Here is a 16732-nt window from a genome sequence, read left to right on the forward strand (position 1 = left end):
GCTTTGTAAAATAAACTATAATATTAATTAAAAGAGTATAAAATGTATAGAGTTTTCAAAAGAAAAAAAAAAGTGTGTTCTACTTCCAGAAAATGGTCACTTTAAACTTTGTAAATATTTATCTAAAACGATATTTACAAAACTGTGATATATATTATTTGATTGTATATGTATAACTGTAAATACATTTGTACCTCTCTTGTATTCTAAAATAAAAATTACTTGGAACATTTATCGTTTGGCAGCTCAATGGGTTTACACCACCTTTTGTGTTGATCCTAGAATTTGAACTCAGGGCTTGGGGGTACTGTTACCGAGCTCCTGGGCTAAGGCTAGCACTCTGCCACTCCAGCCACAGTTCCACCTTTTGTGGTTAATTGGAGATAAGACTCTCGTGGACTTTCTTGCCCCCGCTGGCTTCAAACTGTGATCCTTGCATCTCAGGCCTCCTGAACAGCTGAGGCCTGAGACACCTGTGCATGGCTGCGTTTCCACCCTTGTCCACACAAGAAAGAGATAGAGAGTTCCTAGGGGCTGGAAAGGCTTGGGACCATTGTCATGCTGTCCTGGGTTGCAATTCTCACTGTACTGCAACTTTCTAATGAAAAGTCTGTATTATCCTGGCTCAGAGCCCAGGCCACAAAATGTGCAAATGTGTGCAAAGCATAGAAGCAGCTAGGCGGATTTCTCTTGGTTTCAGTGACTTGGAGATAGATGGCTGTCCCTGCTTTAGTAATTCGCAGTTTTTGTTTATGAATTCTTGTTACCAGGCTTAACTTTGAGGGGATCCGAGCAGCGGGTGGGGGTGCGTGAAGAGGACAGTGGAGCCCTCCCCCAGTCTCCAGATGCCCTGGGCATCCATTCTCAGACCCACTTTAATGAACGCCAAGGAGCAGGAAGGTCATCAAGGTAGGGCTAAGGGGTTTCAAGGACTACACAGGGTTAGGCCTGGCTGTCCTCCGCTCAGTAAGAGCAGTATAGAGGGTGTGTGTGTGTGTGTGTGACTGATTCCACTGGCTCATGTCGATAATGTCTATAATCCTGCCTTCTCCGGAGGCTGAGATCCCGAACATCATGTTGGAAGTAGCCCAGACAGGGAAGTCCTTGAGAGTCTTATCTCCAATTAACCACAAAAGGCCAGAACTAGAAGCGCAGATCCCATGGCAGATGCCAGTCTTGCATGAGACACCTAAGGGATTGTCGCTGAGCTTAAGCCCCAGTACTGGCACACGTACATACATACACATCACCACCATCAAAACAACAGTGCCACAGAAATATCGACTCGTTGAGTCTCCCAGTGGGTGATATCCCTTCCTAACGAAAAGCTCACCCAGTCAGACTTCAGAGAAACCAGTAGGGTCTTTGGACAGAAACTGAATTTGCTCTCCATAGCCAATTCTGCTCTGCAAAGTCTTAAGCGAACAGGTCCCAGGGATGACACCTAGGCTCCAGAACCCACCTGGTGGCAATGTGTGGTCACTGCAGCTGGAGGTGCCTCAGGTGTGAGGGCTTGACTTCCTCTTACTCAAGTGCCCTCTTGTGAGTGCCACTTGTGCCAGCAGAGCTTTCCTTTTCTTTTTCTTTTTCTGTGCCAATCCCTGGACTTGAACTCAGGGCCTAGATGTGGTACCTGAGCATTTTTGCCCTAAGGCTGGCACTGTATCACTGGTGCTACAGTTCTACTCCCAACTTTTTGGTAGTTTATTGGAGATAAACTGTCTCATGGATTTGGGCTGGCAATGTGGCCTAGTGGTAGAGTGCTTGCCTAGCATTCATGAAGCCCTGGGTTCAATTCTTCAGTATCACATACACAGAAAAAGCGGGAAGTGGTGCTGTGGTTCAAGTGGTAGAGCGCTAGCCTTGAGAAAGCTCAAGGCCAGTACCCCAGCCCTGAGTTCAAGCTTCAGGACTGGCAAAAAAAAAAAAAGTCTCATGGATTTTCCTGCCTGGGCTGGCTTTGAACCTGAGATCTCAGCCTCCTGAGTAGCTAGGATGACAGTAGTGAGCCACCAACACCTGGCTATGCAGACCTTTTTTTAAAAATATATATATAATTTCTTTTAAGCAATCTGTTCCCGAAAGAGGAGATCGCAAAAAATAGACAAGAAAATTCAAAGACAAGACATTCGACAGTATCCAGTGGCAGAAGAAGGGTTGATGGGAGAATTATTCTTGACAAGGAGGTCAGGAACCCCTTCCCTGAGGAAGACAAAGATAGGAGAGGAGGCGCCAGCTAAACAAAGATCCGGGGGAGGAGGCGCCATGCCAAAAAAGCCCAAAGCTAAGTGATCTGGGGTGGTAGTGAGTGTGGCATGTGTGGAACTGAGGGGAGGCCAGAGTGTCTGGCTGCAGCATGGTGAGGGCTGGGCAGAGTGCTCAGAGGAAAGTGAGGTCACAGACAGCCAGGGACGCCACAATGATGAGTTTGGATTTTACTCTGAGTGTAAAGGGAAGTTTGCCAGAGTGTTTTAAGCAGGAAAGTGATTTAATATGATCTCTGTTTTAAAAGCTCCCTCTGGCTGCTGGATGGAGTTTGGATGGGGTGTGTGGCGGGGGTGGGGAGGTAGGGACACACGTAGAATTAGGGAGGCAAGCTGGGGTCATTGTCATTTCCCTAGTGAGAGATGAGGCAGACAGATCTCAGAGGATGCTGTGGATATTCTCAGAGGAAGGATAGAAGCATGGGGTTGGCGGCCATCTGCTATGTGGTTCAGCCCTTTATGGGCCTCCATTTTCTCCTCCATAAACAGGAATCCACAAAGGCAACCTCGCCACAGGCTCAGTGAACTTTAGTAGTGAGTGGATGAGCTAGGTATAAGTTAGGTCCCGTCCCCAGGTATGAACCTGAGTGGGTCAGGACTGTATCCCCCTTGGTCTAAGACACACCACCCAAATTCTTGTTCCAGAGCTGTCTGGGTTAGGCTGTGGCTCGAAGGACACAGTCGCCCTCTTATGGCCACATCTGGGCTCTAGAGGGATAGTTCCTTGTCTGAGACTAGCAACTTCCTCCTGGCAGGGAGGAGAGCAAAAGTCTAGCTGTCCACTGACTTTGTGGTAGGGTTGGGTAGAGTTGGCTTTTTTTTTTTTTTTTCTTTGTGCTGCTTCTTAGCCTTGAACTCAGCGGTTGGGCACTGTCCTTTAGCTTTTTCATTCAGGGCTGGTGCTTTACCTCTTGAGCCACAGCTCCCCTTCCACTTTTTTTTTTTCTTGTTAATTGGAGCTAAGTCATGAATTTATCTACCTGGGCTATCTTTGAGCCACTATCCTCAGATCTCAGTCAGTTGTTAGCATTAGAGGTGTAATAAGTCTTCTGACCTGGCTTATTATTTTTATTTTTATTTTTATTTTTTTGCTAGTCCTGGGGCTTGAACTTGGGGCCTGGGCACTGTCTTTGGGCTTTCTCAGGGCTAGCGCTCTACCACTTGAGCCACAGCACCACTTCTGGCTTTTTCTGTATTCTGTGGTACCAACAAATTGAACCCAAGGCTTCATGCATGCTAGGGAAGCACTCGATCACTAGGCACAGTCCTGGCCTTAATTGCTTTTGGAATCCCTGTTTGCTGCAAACTTTGTAAGGCAAGAGAAAGTGGTGGGCAGTAGAAAGTTGGGAGAAGGGACCAGGGAAATAGCTTTGCTAAATAGGAGCCACAGGTAAAAGCACACTAGTGACACCTGTCCATACGTTGCCCAATTCTTAGAATGGTGCAGGGCACACAGAATTCAATTTTATGAGTAGATACAAAAGAAGATCTTTATATTACCCATGTACTTGATTTCCCAACCAGAAAAGCCTGCTGTGCAAGGTTTGGATGGCTTTCTTAGGTCATTTTATTTTTTTTGCCAGTTGGGACTTGAACTCAGGGTCTGAGCACTGTCCTTGGACTTTCTCAAGGCTAGAGCTCTACCACTTGAGCCTCAGCACCATTTCCGGCTTTTTTCTATGTATGTGGAACCGAGGAACTGAACCTGGGTCTTCGTGCATGCTAGGCAAGCACTCTACCACTAGGCCAAACTTCCGGCCCTCTTAGGTCATTTTTATTAATTTAATTAATTGATTGATTAATTTTTGCCAGTCCTGGGGCTTGAACTCAGGGCCTGAGCACTGTCTTAGGGCTTTTTCAAGGCTACAGCTCTACCTCTTGAGCCACAGCATCATTTCTGGCCTCTTCTATTTACGTGGTACTGAGGAATTGAACTCAGGTCTTCGTGCATGCTAGGCAAGCACTCTTCCACTAGGCCATGCTCCTGGCCCCATTTTTATTTTTATTTTCAAAGAAATGCTAGCGTAAATCAGCTCAAACGGTGAGGGGTATGAGGAACTTTATTTTGGGGATGCAGGAGATAGTTGGAACAAGCACCAATTAAGGAAGCTGTAATACACACATCTGGGGTTACTGGAAAGGGCTTTTCCACAGTTCAAATAGATCCCACTCCCTTCCAAACTCTCTTATGTGAACTCAGTTTGGAGTTGAACAGAAATTCATAAGTTTATTTCTCAAGCACCTCCAGCCCTGGAAAACAATAAATAGGATGGCGATGAGGATGAAAAGTTAGATTGAAAGGACTTCAGCGGCCGGGAGTTTGGCCTAGTGGTTAAAGTGCTTGCCTAGCATGCATGAGGAGCCGGGTTCGATTCCTCGGTACCACATACATAGAAAAAAGCTGGAAGTGGTGCTGAGGCTCAAGTGGTAGAGCTCTAGCCTTGAGAAAGTCCAAGGACAGTGCTCAGGCCCTGAGCTCAAGCCCAGGACTTAGGGGGAAAGAAAAGACTTGGACCACCCTACGTGAGACTCAAATACTGCACACATGCTGCCTTGCCAACAGTAAATATGGCAACGAAATTCCCTCTGTCTCTGCAGAACAGCTTACACCTGCCAGTAGTCAACATGGCCGCAGGCCCCTGCGTTCCCATTGGCTGCCGCCCGCAGGCCCCGCCTCTCCGGTAGTCCTCGGGTCCGCCGGCTCCCAGGCAAACTGCGCCTGCGCAAGTCATTGGCGCCAAGATGGCGATGGAGATGCGGCTCCCTGTGGCTCGCAGGCCGCTCAGCGAGACCCTGGGCCGCGACCCTAAGAAGCACCTGGTGGTGCCGGGGGACACGATCACTACGGACACGGGCTTCATGCGGTGCGTGGGGGGCTCGGGGGGTCGGGAGCCGCAGGGAGCGGCAGCGGGGCTCGCTGCACGTGGCCGCCGGCCCGGAGCCTGGGCGTCCGGTCCGCTCGGCCCCGGGCCCGGCCGCCGAGCCTCCGGGTCGCCTTGGCCCTGATCCCTGGCGGCGGGGACTGCACGGTCTTTGGGTCTCCCGGCTTTCCCGATGTGCGTTGCGGGTTTGCCTTCCCGCTCCCGTCCCCCGTCCTTCGGAGTCGTCTGAGCCGGGTTCGTGGCGCCTTTTCTTTTCTTCTTTTCCCCCCGGGTGACCAGAGTGTCCTTAGGTGGCATAGGCTGGCCTTGAACTGGCTGACAGCATCGCTTCTGTCTGGCTCAGCCTTGCAGATGCTGAGATCCGGGTGTGGCAAACGGGCATCGTTTTTGAATCAGCTAATATACACTGGGGACGTACGTGCGATCTAAGAGCAGAGCAGGGTGTGGGCGTCAGGACCGGCTCTGCGTTGGAACTGCAGTGCTGACCCTGCTACACTGTTACAAGCTCCTGCCTCTCGAGGCGGGTGGGTTTCCTCATCTGGAGGTAGTGCGAACAGTAGCTGTTTAGTACCAGGGTTAAATGAGATAGGAAGAAAAGCCGCAGAATCCAACGTTGATAATGGTCGATGACATTATTGGATGTAGTTCAGTTCTGCTGGGCTTTTTATTTTTCTTAATACATGAATATAAATAAGGAGAGCTACCACATTTGCAGCTTTGCCCTTTCAGTGTTTAGTTTCAGATTATTGTATAATAGAACGTTAGGATTCATTCTGACATTCTTTGGACCTAAATTTTGTGCAATTGGGGTATAACACTGAAAAAAGAAAAAATCTGTGTCCTGCCGGAATTTGTTTAACAGGGAGAGGGCAGTAAGAAACAATAAACACAAGCTGGGTACTGGTGGTGCATGCCTCTAATCCTAACTACTCAGGAGGCTGGGATTTGAGGGTTGAGGTTCAAGGCCCACCTCAGCAGCAAAAATTGGGAAAACAGCTAACTCCATTTAATCATCAAAAGGCTAAGAAGTGAAGGTGTGGCTCAAGTGGTAGAGTAGCAGCATTGGGCAAAAAAGCTAAGGGACAGCACCCAGGTCCTGAGTTCAAACTCTAGTACAGTAATACAAGTAAGCTAAGCAGAAATAATGGGAACAAGTAAGTTATTCAGAACCTTAGTTGATGATTGTAGTGGGGAAAGAGTGGAGAAAGGTAGGGTAGGCTTGCTGGAGAAAGTGACATTTGAGTAAGATGACGTGTTCAGATAGATGTTCATGTAGCTTTTCCACGAGAACTGAGGAGCAGGACAGGATTGTTTGAACAACAAATTCTTTGCCTTTCTTCCTCCCCCCCCCCCTTTTTTTTTTTTTGCCAGTCCCGGGCACTCAGAGCTTGAGTGCTATCTTTGGGCTTTCTCAACCTAGAGCTCTCCCACTTGAGCCACAGCACTACTTCTGGCTTTTTTTTATGTGTGTGATACCAAAGAATTGAACTCAGGTCTTGGTGCATGGCTAGGCAAGCACTCTACCATTAGGCAAAACTCCCGGCCCCCCCTTCATTTCTTTTTTAAATTTTGTAGTTGTTATGGTGCTGGGGTTGAACTTAGGGCCTTGTGCTTGCTAGGCACTTGAGCCATACCTCCAGCTCTGTTTGCTTTAGTTTTTTTTTTTTTTTTTTTTCCGAGAAGTTCTTGTGATTTTTGCCTTTTCTCCTGGCTCCAACCACCACACCTGACTTATTTGTTAAAATGGAGTCTCACTGACTATTCCCCCCCACCCACTTCCCCCGGCCCCTAGTTGGTCTCAAATCATGATCCTCTCCATCTCTAGAGGTCTGTGAGTAACTGGCCTTAATCAACCCATTGCTGATGGGAGAGGTGACCTTTGGTGTGACGCTGGAGCCCTGTGTTGTCTCACAACAGAGGTCATGGAACGTACATGGGGGAAGAGAAACTCATCGCATCGGTGGCTGGCTCTGTGGAGAGAGTGAACAAGCTGATCTGTGTGAAAGCTTTGAAAACCAGGTGAGAACGGAAGGTGTACATTCTCCTTGTACAGCAGATCCCTGCTACCTCCCCTGAGTTACCACCCCTGGGCTGCCTGCTTTCTGCCCGGTTCAGCTGGAGGTCTGGGACTTGCTCTTAGAGGAAGGCTGGTGGAGGCTCATTTAGTAGTGGTCCCTGCAGCTCCCCATAGGTCACCTGACCTCTGAGAAAACAGCATGACCTATCCAGAGGGCTTTGGTTAGAATTCATGAAATGAAGCATGTAACCTGCTTCCTGCAAGGTCAGTACCTAGAAGCGGTCACTAGTGCTTAGCCTCAGAGGGGAGACCAGGGGAGTTGGTATGGACAGTGAGGGAAGAACAGGGGTGAGCTAGGCTGACTTTTGGTCTGTCTGGTGGCCTTGGTGAGCATTCGGGCTTCCACTTCTGTTTTGTGGGCTTGGACTGGGTCTTGAACTCAGGGCCTTGCGCTCTTGCTCTGTTTTCTTGCTTTTCACAGCTGGCTCACTTAAGCCATGCTGCTAGTACCACATCTTTGCTGGTTTATTGGAGATGGAAGCTTGTATGCTTTCTTGCCCTAGGTGGCTTTGAACCCACAGTCCTCCAGTCTCAGCCGCCTGAGTAGTTAGGATTACAGGCGTGAGCCCCCAGTTCCTGACTGACTGACTGACTGACTTGATTTTTTTTGTTGTTGTTGTTGCCAGTCCTGGGCTTGAGCTCAGGGCCTGAGCACTGTCCTTGGACTTTCTCAAGGCTAGAACTATGCTACTTGAACCTTAGCACCACTTCTGGCTTTCTTCTATGCATGTGGTACTAAGGAATTGAACCCCAGTCTTCATGCATGCTAGGCAAGCACTCTACCACTAGACCAAACTCCTGGCCCTTGACTTGGGTTTTTTTAATTTTTGGGGGGGACATGGGGCTTGAACTCTAGGTCTGGGTGCTGTCCCTGAGCTCTTCAGCTCAAGGCTAGCGCTCTACCATTTGAGCCACAGAGCCACTTCTGGTTTTCTAGTGGTTAATTGGAGATAAGAGTCTAATGGACTTTTGTGCCTGGACTTTGAACCATGATCCTCAGATCACAGCCTCCTGAGTAGCTAAGATTACAGGCGTGAGCTGTTGGCGCCTGGCTTGACAGGAAGGTTGTTGTTGATGCTGTGGGGAGACTGAAGCAGGATGGGGCAGATGTAGGGACATGGAGTGGGGAACTGTGGTGTGAGGCGGTGGCAGCTCAGCCTGGGGGCAGCATGGAGGTGGTGTACTCTGCTTCCCATTGTCCTGAAAATTGAGGGGGGCAGGACAGGGGAGACTGAAGCTAAAGGAGCTGCTTGGCCCTGGGTGACTTGTGTGAGGATCTCTTGCTGTTTCCCTGCATCTGGTGGTGCTTGGTGTTGTGAGAAAGCCTGTTGGCTGACGGGCGCCTTCTCTTTTGTGTTTCAGATACAGCGGTGAAGTAGGAGACATTGTAGTGGGCAGAGTCACGGAGGTAAAGCCCGTGTTGATGGGTTTTATGAAGCGGACGCAAGCTGGTGGCGTAGGAAGGAGCCTTTGGCTGTTGTGTGGCCTCTAGTTTGTTCCATTGAGTTTCTTGGTTGCTTAGGGTGTGAGCTGCCCTGGAGTGTGTGTCTAGGTGTGAATCTCGCTCCTAGGTTCAGCAGAAGAGGTGGAAGGTGGAGACAAACTCTCGACTGGACTCAGTCTTGCTGCTTTCATCCATGAACCTGCCTGGAGGAGAGCTGGTAAGGGCCTCGATGGTACAGGTGGCTGCGGGAGCTGGTCAGGGGCTTTGATTGGTGTGGAGGCAGCTGTTCCTGTTGGCTGTGAGGTGTGTCGCCTGAAGTGTGCAGGCTTTAGACCTGCTCCCGCCTCCCCACATTCGCAGCAACTGGCATGGGGTGTCAGCAGAGGCAGACATGTGGAGAGACTCTTAGATCCTGGCGCTCGTCGTTTTCCCTTCGCTCCATCAGCTTCCCACAGTGAAAGTGTCTCAAGAAGTTACCTTTACATGAAGTTTTGGTGAATTGGATGACAGTTACTGTAGACAGCTGCAGCCTTTTGCACAATACCTGCCTCAGCTCAGCCTGTATTACAGATGGCCGCTCTGTGCTGGCTCCTGAGGGAAAGGCCGGGCGCTTCCAGGCTGGCATTGAGTGGAGATTGCTGAGCCACAGTAAACAAGCGTGTGCTGCACCACTGATTAATTCCAGAGAGAGGAACTCGTAGGAATCCTCTGGTGCTGGAGTTGGTTGTTGAAGGATGGACAGAATTTAATGAGTTTGGGGAAATGTGTAGGGCGAGAGCAGGCCCTGTGGGAGCGGGAGCTGTCATGGAAGGTGAGGTGGGAAGGGCTGGGTGAATCTGAGGGCTTTCAGAGAGCAGGCTAGGCATGTGAACGTTGGAGGGAGGGAGGGAGGGAGGGAGGGCTGAGCTTCCTCACGGGGAGTCCTGATCAGCCTCCTTCCCCAGCCTCCTTCCCCAGTGGCCTACGTTACCCCCCTCTCCCCCACCCCGGGGCCCTTGTGTTTAAATGTCAAGGTTGACTTCAAAGATCTCAGGAAGTAAAAGCCGGAAACGGTGAAGGAGCTCTCGGAGGACTTGGCTCAAGTAACACAGTTGTTGTTTGTGTGTTTCAGAGGAGGAGATCTGCGGAAGATGAGCTTGCCATGAGAGGTTTCTTGCAAGAAGGGGACCTCATCAGTGTATCCTGCACCTTGTGTTCTAGCCTCCTGCTCCTTTATGTCCTTTCTGTCCTCTCTGCTGAATGTCTTCTATGACAGGAGGGACTTGGTGCTTATAGGCACCGGAGTCCTGCACCAAGCATCCAGCGCTCTGCTCTGGCCTTTCTCGCTTTCCTTTTTTTGTATGTGTGCCAGTACTCGGATTCGAATTCAGGGCCTAGACACTGTCTCTGGACTGGTACTCTACTACTTCAGCTCCATTTCTCTGTGTGTGTGTGTGTGTGTGTGTGTGTGCGCGCGTGCGTGCGTGTGTGCGCGCGCACGTGTGTGTGTGTGTGTGTGTGTGTGTGTGCGCGCGCGTGCGCGCATGTGTGCGCGCCAGTCCTGGGACTTGGCCTTGGCACGATTCCTGAGTTTTTGTGCTCAAGGCTAGTGCTCTATCCCTTTGAACCACAGTTCTACTTCTGGCTTTTTTTTTTTTTAACCGGTCCTGGGGACTGAACTGGGCCTGGGCACTGTCCTTGGTCTTTCCTCAAGACCATTGCTCTACTACTCTATCCACAGCACCACCAAGGGATTGAACCCGGGTCTTCGTGCATGCTAGGCAAGGACTCTACCACTAGTCTAAACTCTAGGCCCTACTTTTGGCTTTTTGGTAGTTGGTTGGAGTCCCGTAGACTTTCCTGCTTAGTCTGACTTTGAACCATGATCCTTAGATCTTGGCCTCCTGAGTAGCTAGGATTATAGGTGTGAGCCACTGGCACCAGGCTTCTCTGCCTCCTTCATTCAGGAAGACTTCTCAGCTCTCGTTCAGCCCCATCATGTAACCCTGACCTGTATAGCCTTGCCGTCCAGGCTATAGGCTAGACTTAGGTTTTGTTAATGCTGTTGACTTTTTCTCTTTTAATAAGGGGCTAGGAATGTGGTTTAGTGGTAGAGTGCTCACATAGCATGCATGAGCCCTGGGTTTGATTCCTCAATACCACATATACAGAACAAGTTGGAACTGGTGCTTTGGCTCAAGTGATAGAGCAGAAAAAGCTAAGCGAGTGCCCAAGCCCTGAGTTCACGCCTCAGGGACTGGCAAAAAAAAAAAAAAAAATAATTCTTTTTTTTTCTTTTTCTTTTTTTAAACAATAGTACTAGGGTTTAAACCAGGACCTTGTGCTGGCAGAACTGGTTTAGCCACTCTTTCCCTTTTGCTTTAGGTTACATTTTCGATAGAGTCTTTCATTCTTGTTCAGGACTGGCCTGGACTCCAGTCCTCCTACTTATCCCTCCTGTGTAGCTAAAATGATGGGCATGCACCAACATGTCTCACTGATTGAGATGGAGGTTTAAAATCTTTTTTGCCTTGCCTGCCCTCAAATTGAGACCCTCTTGAGTATCTGAGATTACAAATGCAAGTCATCATGCTCAGCCTAAAGTTAACTTACCCAGGGAGTAGAAAAAGGAGGTGTCAGCTGAGGGAGAGATGAGGCCACACTGATGCCCTCTGGACCCTTCTAAGGCATCAAGGTGACAGGAGGAGACGGAGGTCGGGCTGGAGTGAGCAGGCTGCCGAGGTTACTGTTTTGTTTCTTCACTGCCCTGGCCAGGCTGAAGTCCAGGCTGTGTTCTCAGATGGAGCCGTCTCTTTGCACACGAGGAGTCTGAAATACGGGAAAGTAAGTTGAGTTCTTGTCATTCCGGTTTCCATTTCAGATTCCTGTAGTTCCCTGGCAAGATCTCTGCAATAAAGAAGTAGTTGTCTGGATATGGTGTGGTCTACCTGTAATCCTGGCACTCAAGAGGCTGAAGGAGGATCAAGAGGCCAAGGACAGCCTGGACTATATAACCACCCGGTCTCAAGGAAAGGCGGGGAAAGCTTGTGGTTTTGTGCTACCACGGCATCTTGCAGCCTGCCCCTCCGGAGCCTAGAGCGAGGAGTGGGCATGTCTTGGGTTCACAGTGCTGTATGTTCAGCCTTTTCGTGCTGAGGAGACAGTTCTGGTAGAAGACTCCCCTGTCTGGAGCTGGCCAGCTACGGCAGTCCATGGAACAGGGAGGCTATCCCTGTTTTACAGAGCAGTCCAGCCTCTAGCAGGCTTTAGTCCAGTCCATATGTCATGTAAGCCTCAAGGTGAATTCACCGCTTTTCTCTATGAGGTCACATTACTGAACCAATTCTTTGAAATGCATATACCCTGAAACACGCCATGCCGTGCTGGTGATGTATCTGTGTGTTGGTGCTGAAGGCTGTGCTGTGGGTTGACTCTGTAGACCAGATGCCATGGGGCCTTTCCACATGGGTGTGGAGCTCTTTGCTAAAGCAGTGACACACATCTCCTGGGCAAGATGAGTGTTTGGTGTGGAGGTGAGGAAGTTAGTGGGACAGACCAGCATTCCTCGGCCAGTGGGAAGCTGGAGCCAGCACACTGGGTTCATAAATTTTTTTTTTTTATTTGCCAGTCTTGGGCTTGAGCTCAGGGCCTGAGCACTGTCCTTGGACTTTCTCAAGGCTACAGCTCTACCACTTGAGCCTCAGCACCACTTCTGGCTTTTTTCTATGTACCGAGGAATTGAACCCGGGTCTTTGTGCATGCTACGCAAGCACTCTACCCCTAGGCCAAACTCCTGGCCCCTGGGTTCATAATTTTTAAAAAAGATAAAGGGAAAAGTCTGACAGATTCTCTTGCCTACGTTGGGTTTGAACTCTGATTTTTTTTTTGGGGGGGGGGGGTGTCATAGGGCTTGAATTCTGCCTGGACGCTGTCCCTGAGCTCTTCAGCTCTATCCCTGGGCCTGGGTGTTGTCCCTGAGCTTTTCATCTCAAGGCTACCATCCTACCTTTGAGCCAAGTTCCACTTTCCATTTTCTAGAGGTTAATTGGAGGTAAGAGTCTCATGGTCTTTAGTGCTAGGGCTGGCTTTGAACCTTGATGCTCAGATCTCAGCCTCCTGAGTAGCTAGGATTACAGGCATGAGCCACCATGCCCGGCTGAACTCTGATCTTTTAAGGGTCCTTGGTAACCAGGGTTATAATCATGAAATGACCCTGGGTTCAGAGGTGTTTTCTGCAAACTTGCATGCATCGTAGGGAGCAGGTGGCAGCAGTTAGTGGGCAGTGCTGGTCTGGACATGCTGCTGAGGGCTGTTAACCCCCTCTGCGTTCACTTTGGTGACAGTCCACTGTGACTGAGCCTGGCATCTGTGTGTCTAGCTTGGTCAGGGCGTTTTGGTCCAGGTGTCACCCTCCCTGGTGAAGCGGCAGAAGACGCACTTCCATGACTTGCCCTGTGGTGCCTCTGTGATTCTGGGTAACAACGGCTTCATCTGGATCTATCCCACCCCCGAGCACAAAGACGAGGATGCCGGGGGCTTCATTGCCAACCTGGAGGTGAGGAAGTGCTGTGGGCACGGAGCCGCAGTCTCCACTCTACCCTGTGGAGGGTGTGTGTGTGTGTGTGAGAGATTTTGTCAGACAAGCCTGAGAATACTTAGAGGCTAAGATGTTCATTCTGGTTGTCTAGCTCAGGACACCACCACGTCTGTCTGGCAATGGCTGGAACGCCACATTGCTGGGGTCGGGATGAGTTTGGCTTTCTCTGGGGAAGTGTTCCCGAACACTGCTTGTGGACACGCACAGTTTCAGTGTCACCGCCAAAGTGCTGCGGAAAAGCCTCTGCTGCATCTCCCTTGGGCATAGCTGTTTGCCGCTTGAAGTTCCAGAGGACTGGGGCGTGACCTCTTTTCTCTGACGTCTGGGCTGTTCACTTACTGTGGTCCACTTGCATGTGTGCCCCTCCCTCCTCCCGTGTCCCCTCGCAGCCCGTCTCTCTTGCTGATCGGGAGGTGATCTCCCGCCTTCGGAACTGCATCGTCGTGCTGGTGGCCCAGAGGATGCTGCTGTTTGACACCAGCATCCTGTACTGCTACGAGGCATCCCTCCCTCATCAGGTACCCCGCATCCCTGGCCTCTGCTCTGGAGCCGCTCCTGCGTCTCCTCCGTCAGCAGCCTGCGTCCCCTGTATTTCACCATGTCTGCCCATCAGCGGGAACTGGCGTAGTGACCCTTCCCCAGGGTACTCAGTGTCCAGGGTCAGGCTGGGGATTGGGGATAGGAGTGGCGTTGTCAGGTAGGACTTGTTGGTAACCTGCAACCTGCTTGACTTTATTTTCCCCTATCAAATTTTAGACATCTTTTTGTTAGTACTGGGATTTGAACTCAGGGCTTTCTACTTGGTGTTTTACCATTTGGACCTAAACCCTGTGTGTGTGCGTATTGGAAGTCAGGACCTTATGTTCTTGCTTGGCTTTCTTGCTCATTACTGGTGCTCTTCCACTTGAGCCACACCTCAGTCTAGCATTTTGCTGGCTGATTTCAGATAATCTTGTGTAGTTTTCTGTCCAGTCTGGTTTTGAACTGATACTGTCTAGGTTTCAGCCTACTGAACAGCTAGGATTATAGATAGGAGCCACTAGCATCTAGCTTACTTTATTCATTTTTTCAGATAGGCTATTGTTTTGTTGTCCCAGCTGGCTGGACCATAATCCTACTACCTATGCCTGTTGGGTTGCTGGGATGACCGTTGTGAATTACCACACCTGGCTTATTTTGTTGGGATGGGGAGGGCTCATTAACTTTTTACTAGTGATGGCTTCGAACTATGATCCACCAATCTCTTACCTCCCAAGAAGCTGAGATTACAGGTGTGAGCCTTTGCACCTGCATCGCCCAGCTTTTTAAATGAATGCTAGAATATGTTTGTTCTTGTCAACTATACCCCAGGCAGTGTTGCTGACTTGTTAAGCTGGGTCTGGCAGTACTTAGAGCCTGATAAAGAAATAGAATACACAAGAATACCCTGTGCTTAGTTTCTACATTTGGGCTTATGGTTGGTTTATAGAATCAAAGTGAAGATGACTCTTTTTCAGATCAAAGACATCCTGAAGCCAGATGTAATGGAGGAGATTGTGCTGGAGACACGCCAGCGGCTTTTAGAACAGGAAGGCTGAGGCGGGGCTCCTGAAGACAGGACTGTGAACCTTGCTGGAGATGTGGAAGTGACCAGTCTGTGGCTGAGGGAAGATCTGACATTTGTTACTCACCTTCTTCTCTGCCACATGGCTGCCTTCAGCCCAGGGCCTGCTCACTCCTGCCCTGATGCAGCCTGGGTTGAAGGGAACACTGCCTCTGACCCCTTGGGTCTTGGCTGAGTCCAGTGCAGTGGAGTGGTTTGCAGGTCCTTCAGAATGAGCAGTATCCAGTTAGATGACATCGTCGTCGTGTCGTGTCCCCCCCCCCCCACCGCCTCGATCCTGGAATAATCCAGAACCTTTGTCTTCCATTTCCTGTCACTCAAGGCGCACGCCTGGGGAAAGTACTCAATAGAAAACGTGGTGTTGTCAACCACTTTATTACTTTTTTACTTTTGTGTGTGTGCTGGGACTTGAACTCAGGGCCTGAGTGTTGTTCCTTAATTTTTTCACTCAGAGGCTGGTGCTTTACCACCTGAGCCACACCTCTACTTCTATGTGTCTGTTGTTAATTGGAGAGGGCTCTCATGGCCTTTTCCTGTCCAGGCTGGTATTAAACCTTGATCCTAAGATTTCAGCCTCCTGCGGAGCTAGGGTTACAGGTGTGAGCCAAAGTGCAAATATGTTCAAGACTATCATTGGTACTGGTGGCCTAGCAGTGCAATAAAGCGTGGCCTTTTGCTATACTGGAATCTCATCTCCTGGGTGTCTCTTCCAACAATAGATTTGGGGAAATGCACCAGGCTTCCTTACCCTGTTCTGCTTTTGAGGATGCTCTGAGCACTTTGTGGTACGTTGATGAACATGAAGAAAACATGAAAATGGAGATGGAGAAAGCAAAGCTGTTTTCCTCTTTGTTGTTGTTGGTCGTGGGACTTGAACTCTGGGCCTGAGCACTGTCCTGAGTTCTTCAGCTCAAGGCTACCACCCTACCCCTTGAGCCACAACCCCACTTTCTGTTTTCTAGTGGTTAATTGGAGATAGGAGTCTCGTGGTCTTTAGTGCCTGGGCTAGCTTAGTACAGCAGTCCTCAGATCTCAGCCTCCTGAGTAGCTAGGATTACAGGCATGAGCCACCACGCCCAGTGTGTTTTCTTATAATGAAATGAGTTCACTTCTGAATAATTGAGAGGTAGTCATAAAGCAGATGTTGTAGTTTAGAAGAATGTTGGATTCTAATGACTTAAAAAATGGTGTCTTGGCTGAGTGCCTGTGACCCTCACACCTGTCATCTAAGGACGATCTGAGGATCATGGCTCGAAGTCAGCTTGGGCAGGAAAGTCTGTGAGACTCACCTCGAGCTAATCATCAGTAAGACCAGAAATGGAGCTGTGGCTTGTGGTAGAGTAGTAGCCTTGAGACAAAAAGCCCAGGGCTAGTGCTCATGCTCTGGGTGTAAGTTCCAGGATCAAAAGATGCATGCACACATGCGTGTGCGCGCGCGCGCACACACACACACACACACACACACACTCGCTCAATGGCAGTGGGTGCCCTAAGATAGCTTTTAGGAAAGTGCCAGTTCTAGGGCTTGAAGTCAGAGCCTAGCTAGTGTTTTCTGGGCTTATTCACTCAAGGCTAGAACTACCAATTGTCACTCCCAACCTCCAGCTTTTCTGGTGCTTAACAAGTTTCACGGACTGAACACTGCACTTAAGCTCTCCTTCATCAAATAGCATGTTTCTTTTTTTTTTTAATTTTATTTTTTTATTGTCAGGGTAATGTATAGAGGGGTTAGAGTTACATTTGCATTACTTCTCACACTCACATAGCATTTTTTTTTTTTTTTTGCCAGTCCTGGGCTTGAGCTCAGGGCCTGAGCACTGTCCTTGGACTTTCTCAAGGCTAGAGCTCTACCACTTGAGCCTCAGCACCACTTCTGGCTTTTTTTT

General features: G+C 49.5%; 1 protein-coding gene across 1 annotated transcript; it reads left to right on the forward strand.

Moving 5' to 3' along the window:
* The first annotated feature begins 4976 nt into the window (after positions 1-4976).
* Exosc2 (exosome component 2) lies at positions 4977-15088 on the forward strand. The gene is made up of 9 exons (XM_090330819.1): positions 4977-5128; positions 7064-7165; positions 8586-8631; positions 8795-8884; positions 9779-9844; positions 11422-11490; positions 13025-13201; positions 13633-13761; positions 14740-15088. The coding sequence occupies exons 1-9, from the start codon at positions 5007-5009 to the stop codon at positions 14818-14820; spliced, it is 882 nt and encodes a 293-aa protein (XP_090186945.1). The 5' UTR covers positions 4977-5006; the 3' UTR covers positions 14821-15088.
* The last annotated feature ends 1644 nt before the right edge of the window (positions 15089-16732 follow it).

Source organism: Megascapheus bottae, chromosome 3 (assembly GCF_031878675.1).
Source record: "Megascapheus bottae isolate mThoBot1 chromosome 3, mThoBot2.hap1, whole genome shotgun sequence".
Classification (NCBI taxonomy): domain Eukaryota; kingdom Metazoa; phylum Chordata; class Mammalia; order Rodentia; family Geomyidae; genus Megascapheus; species Megascapheus bottae.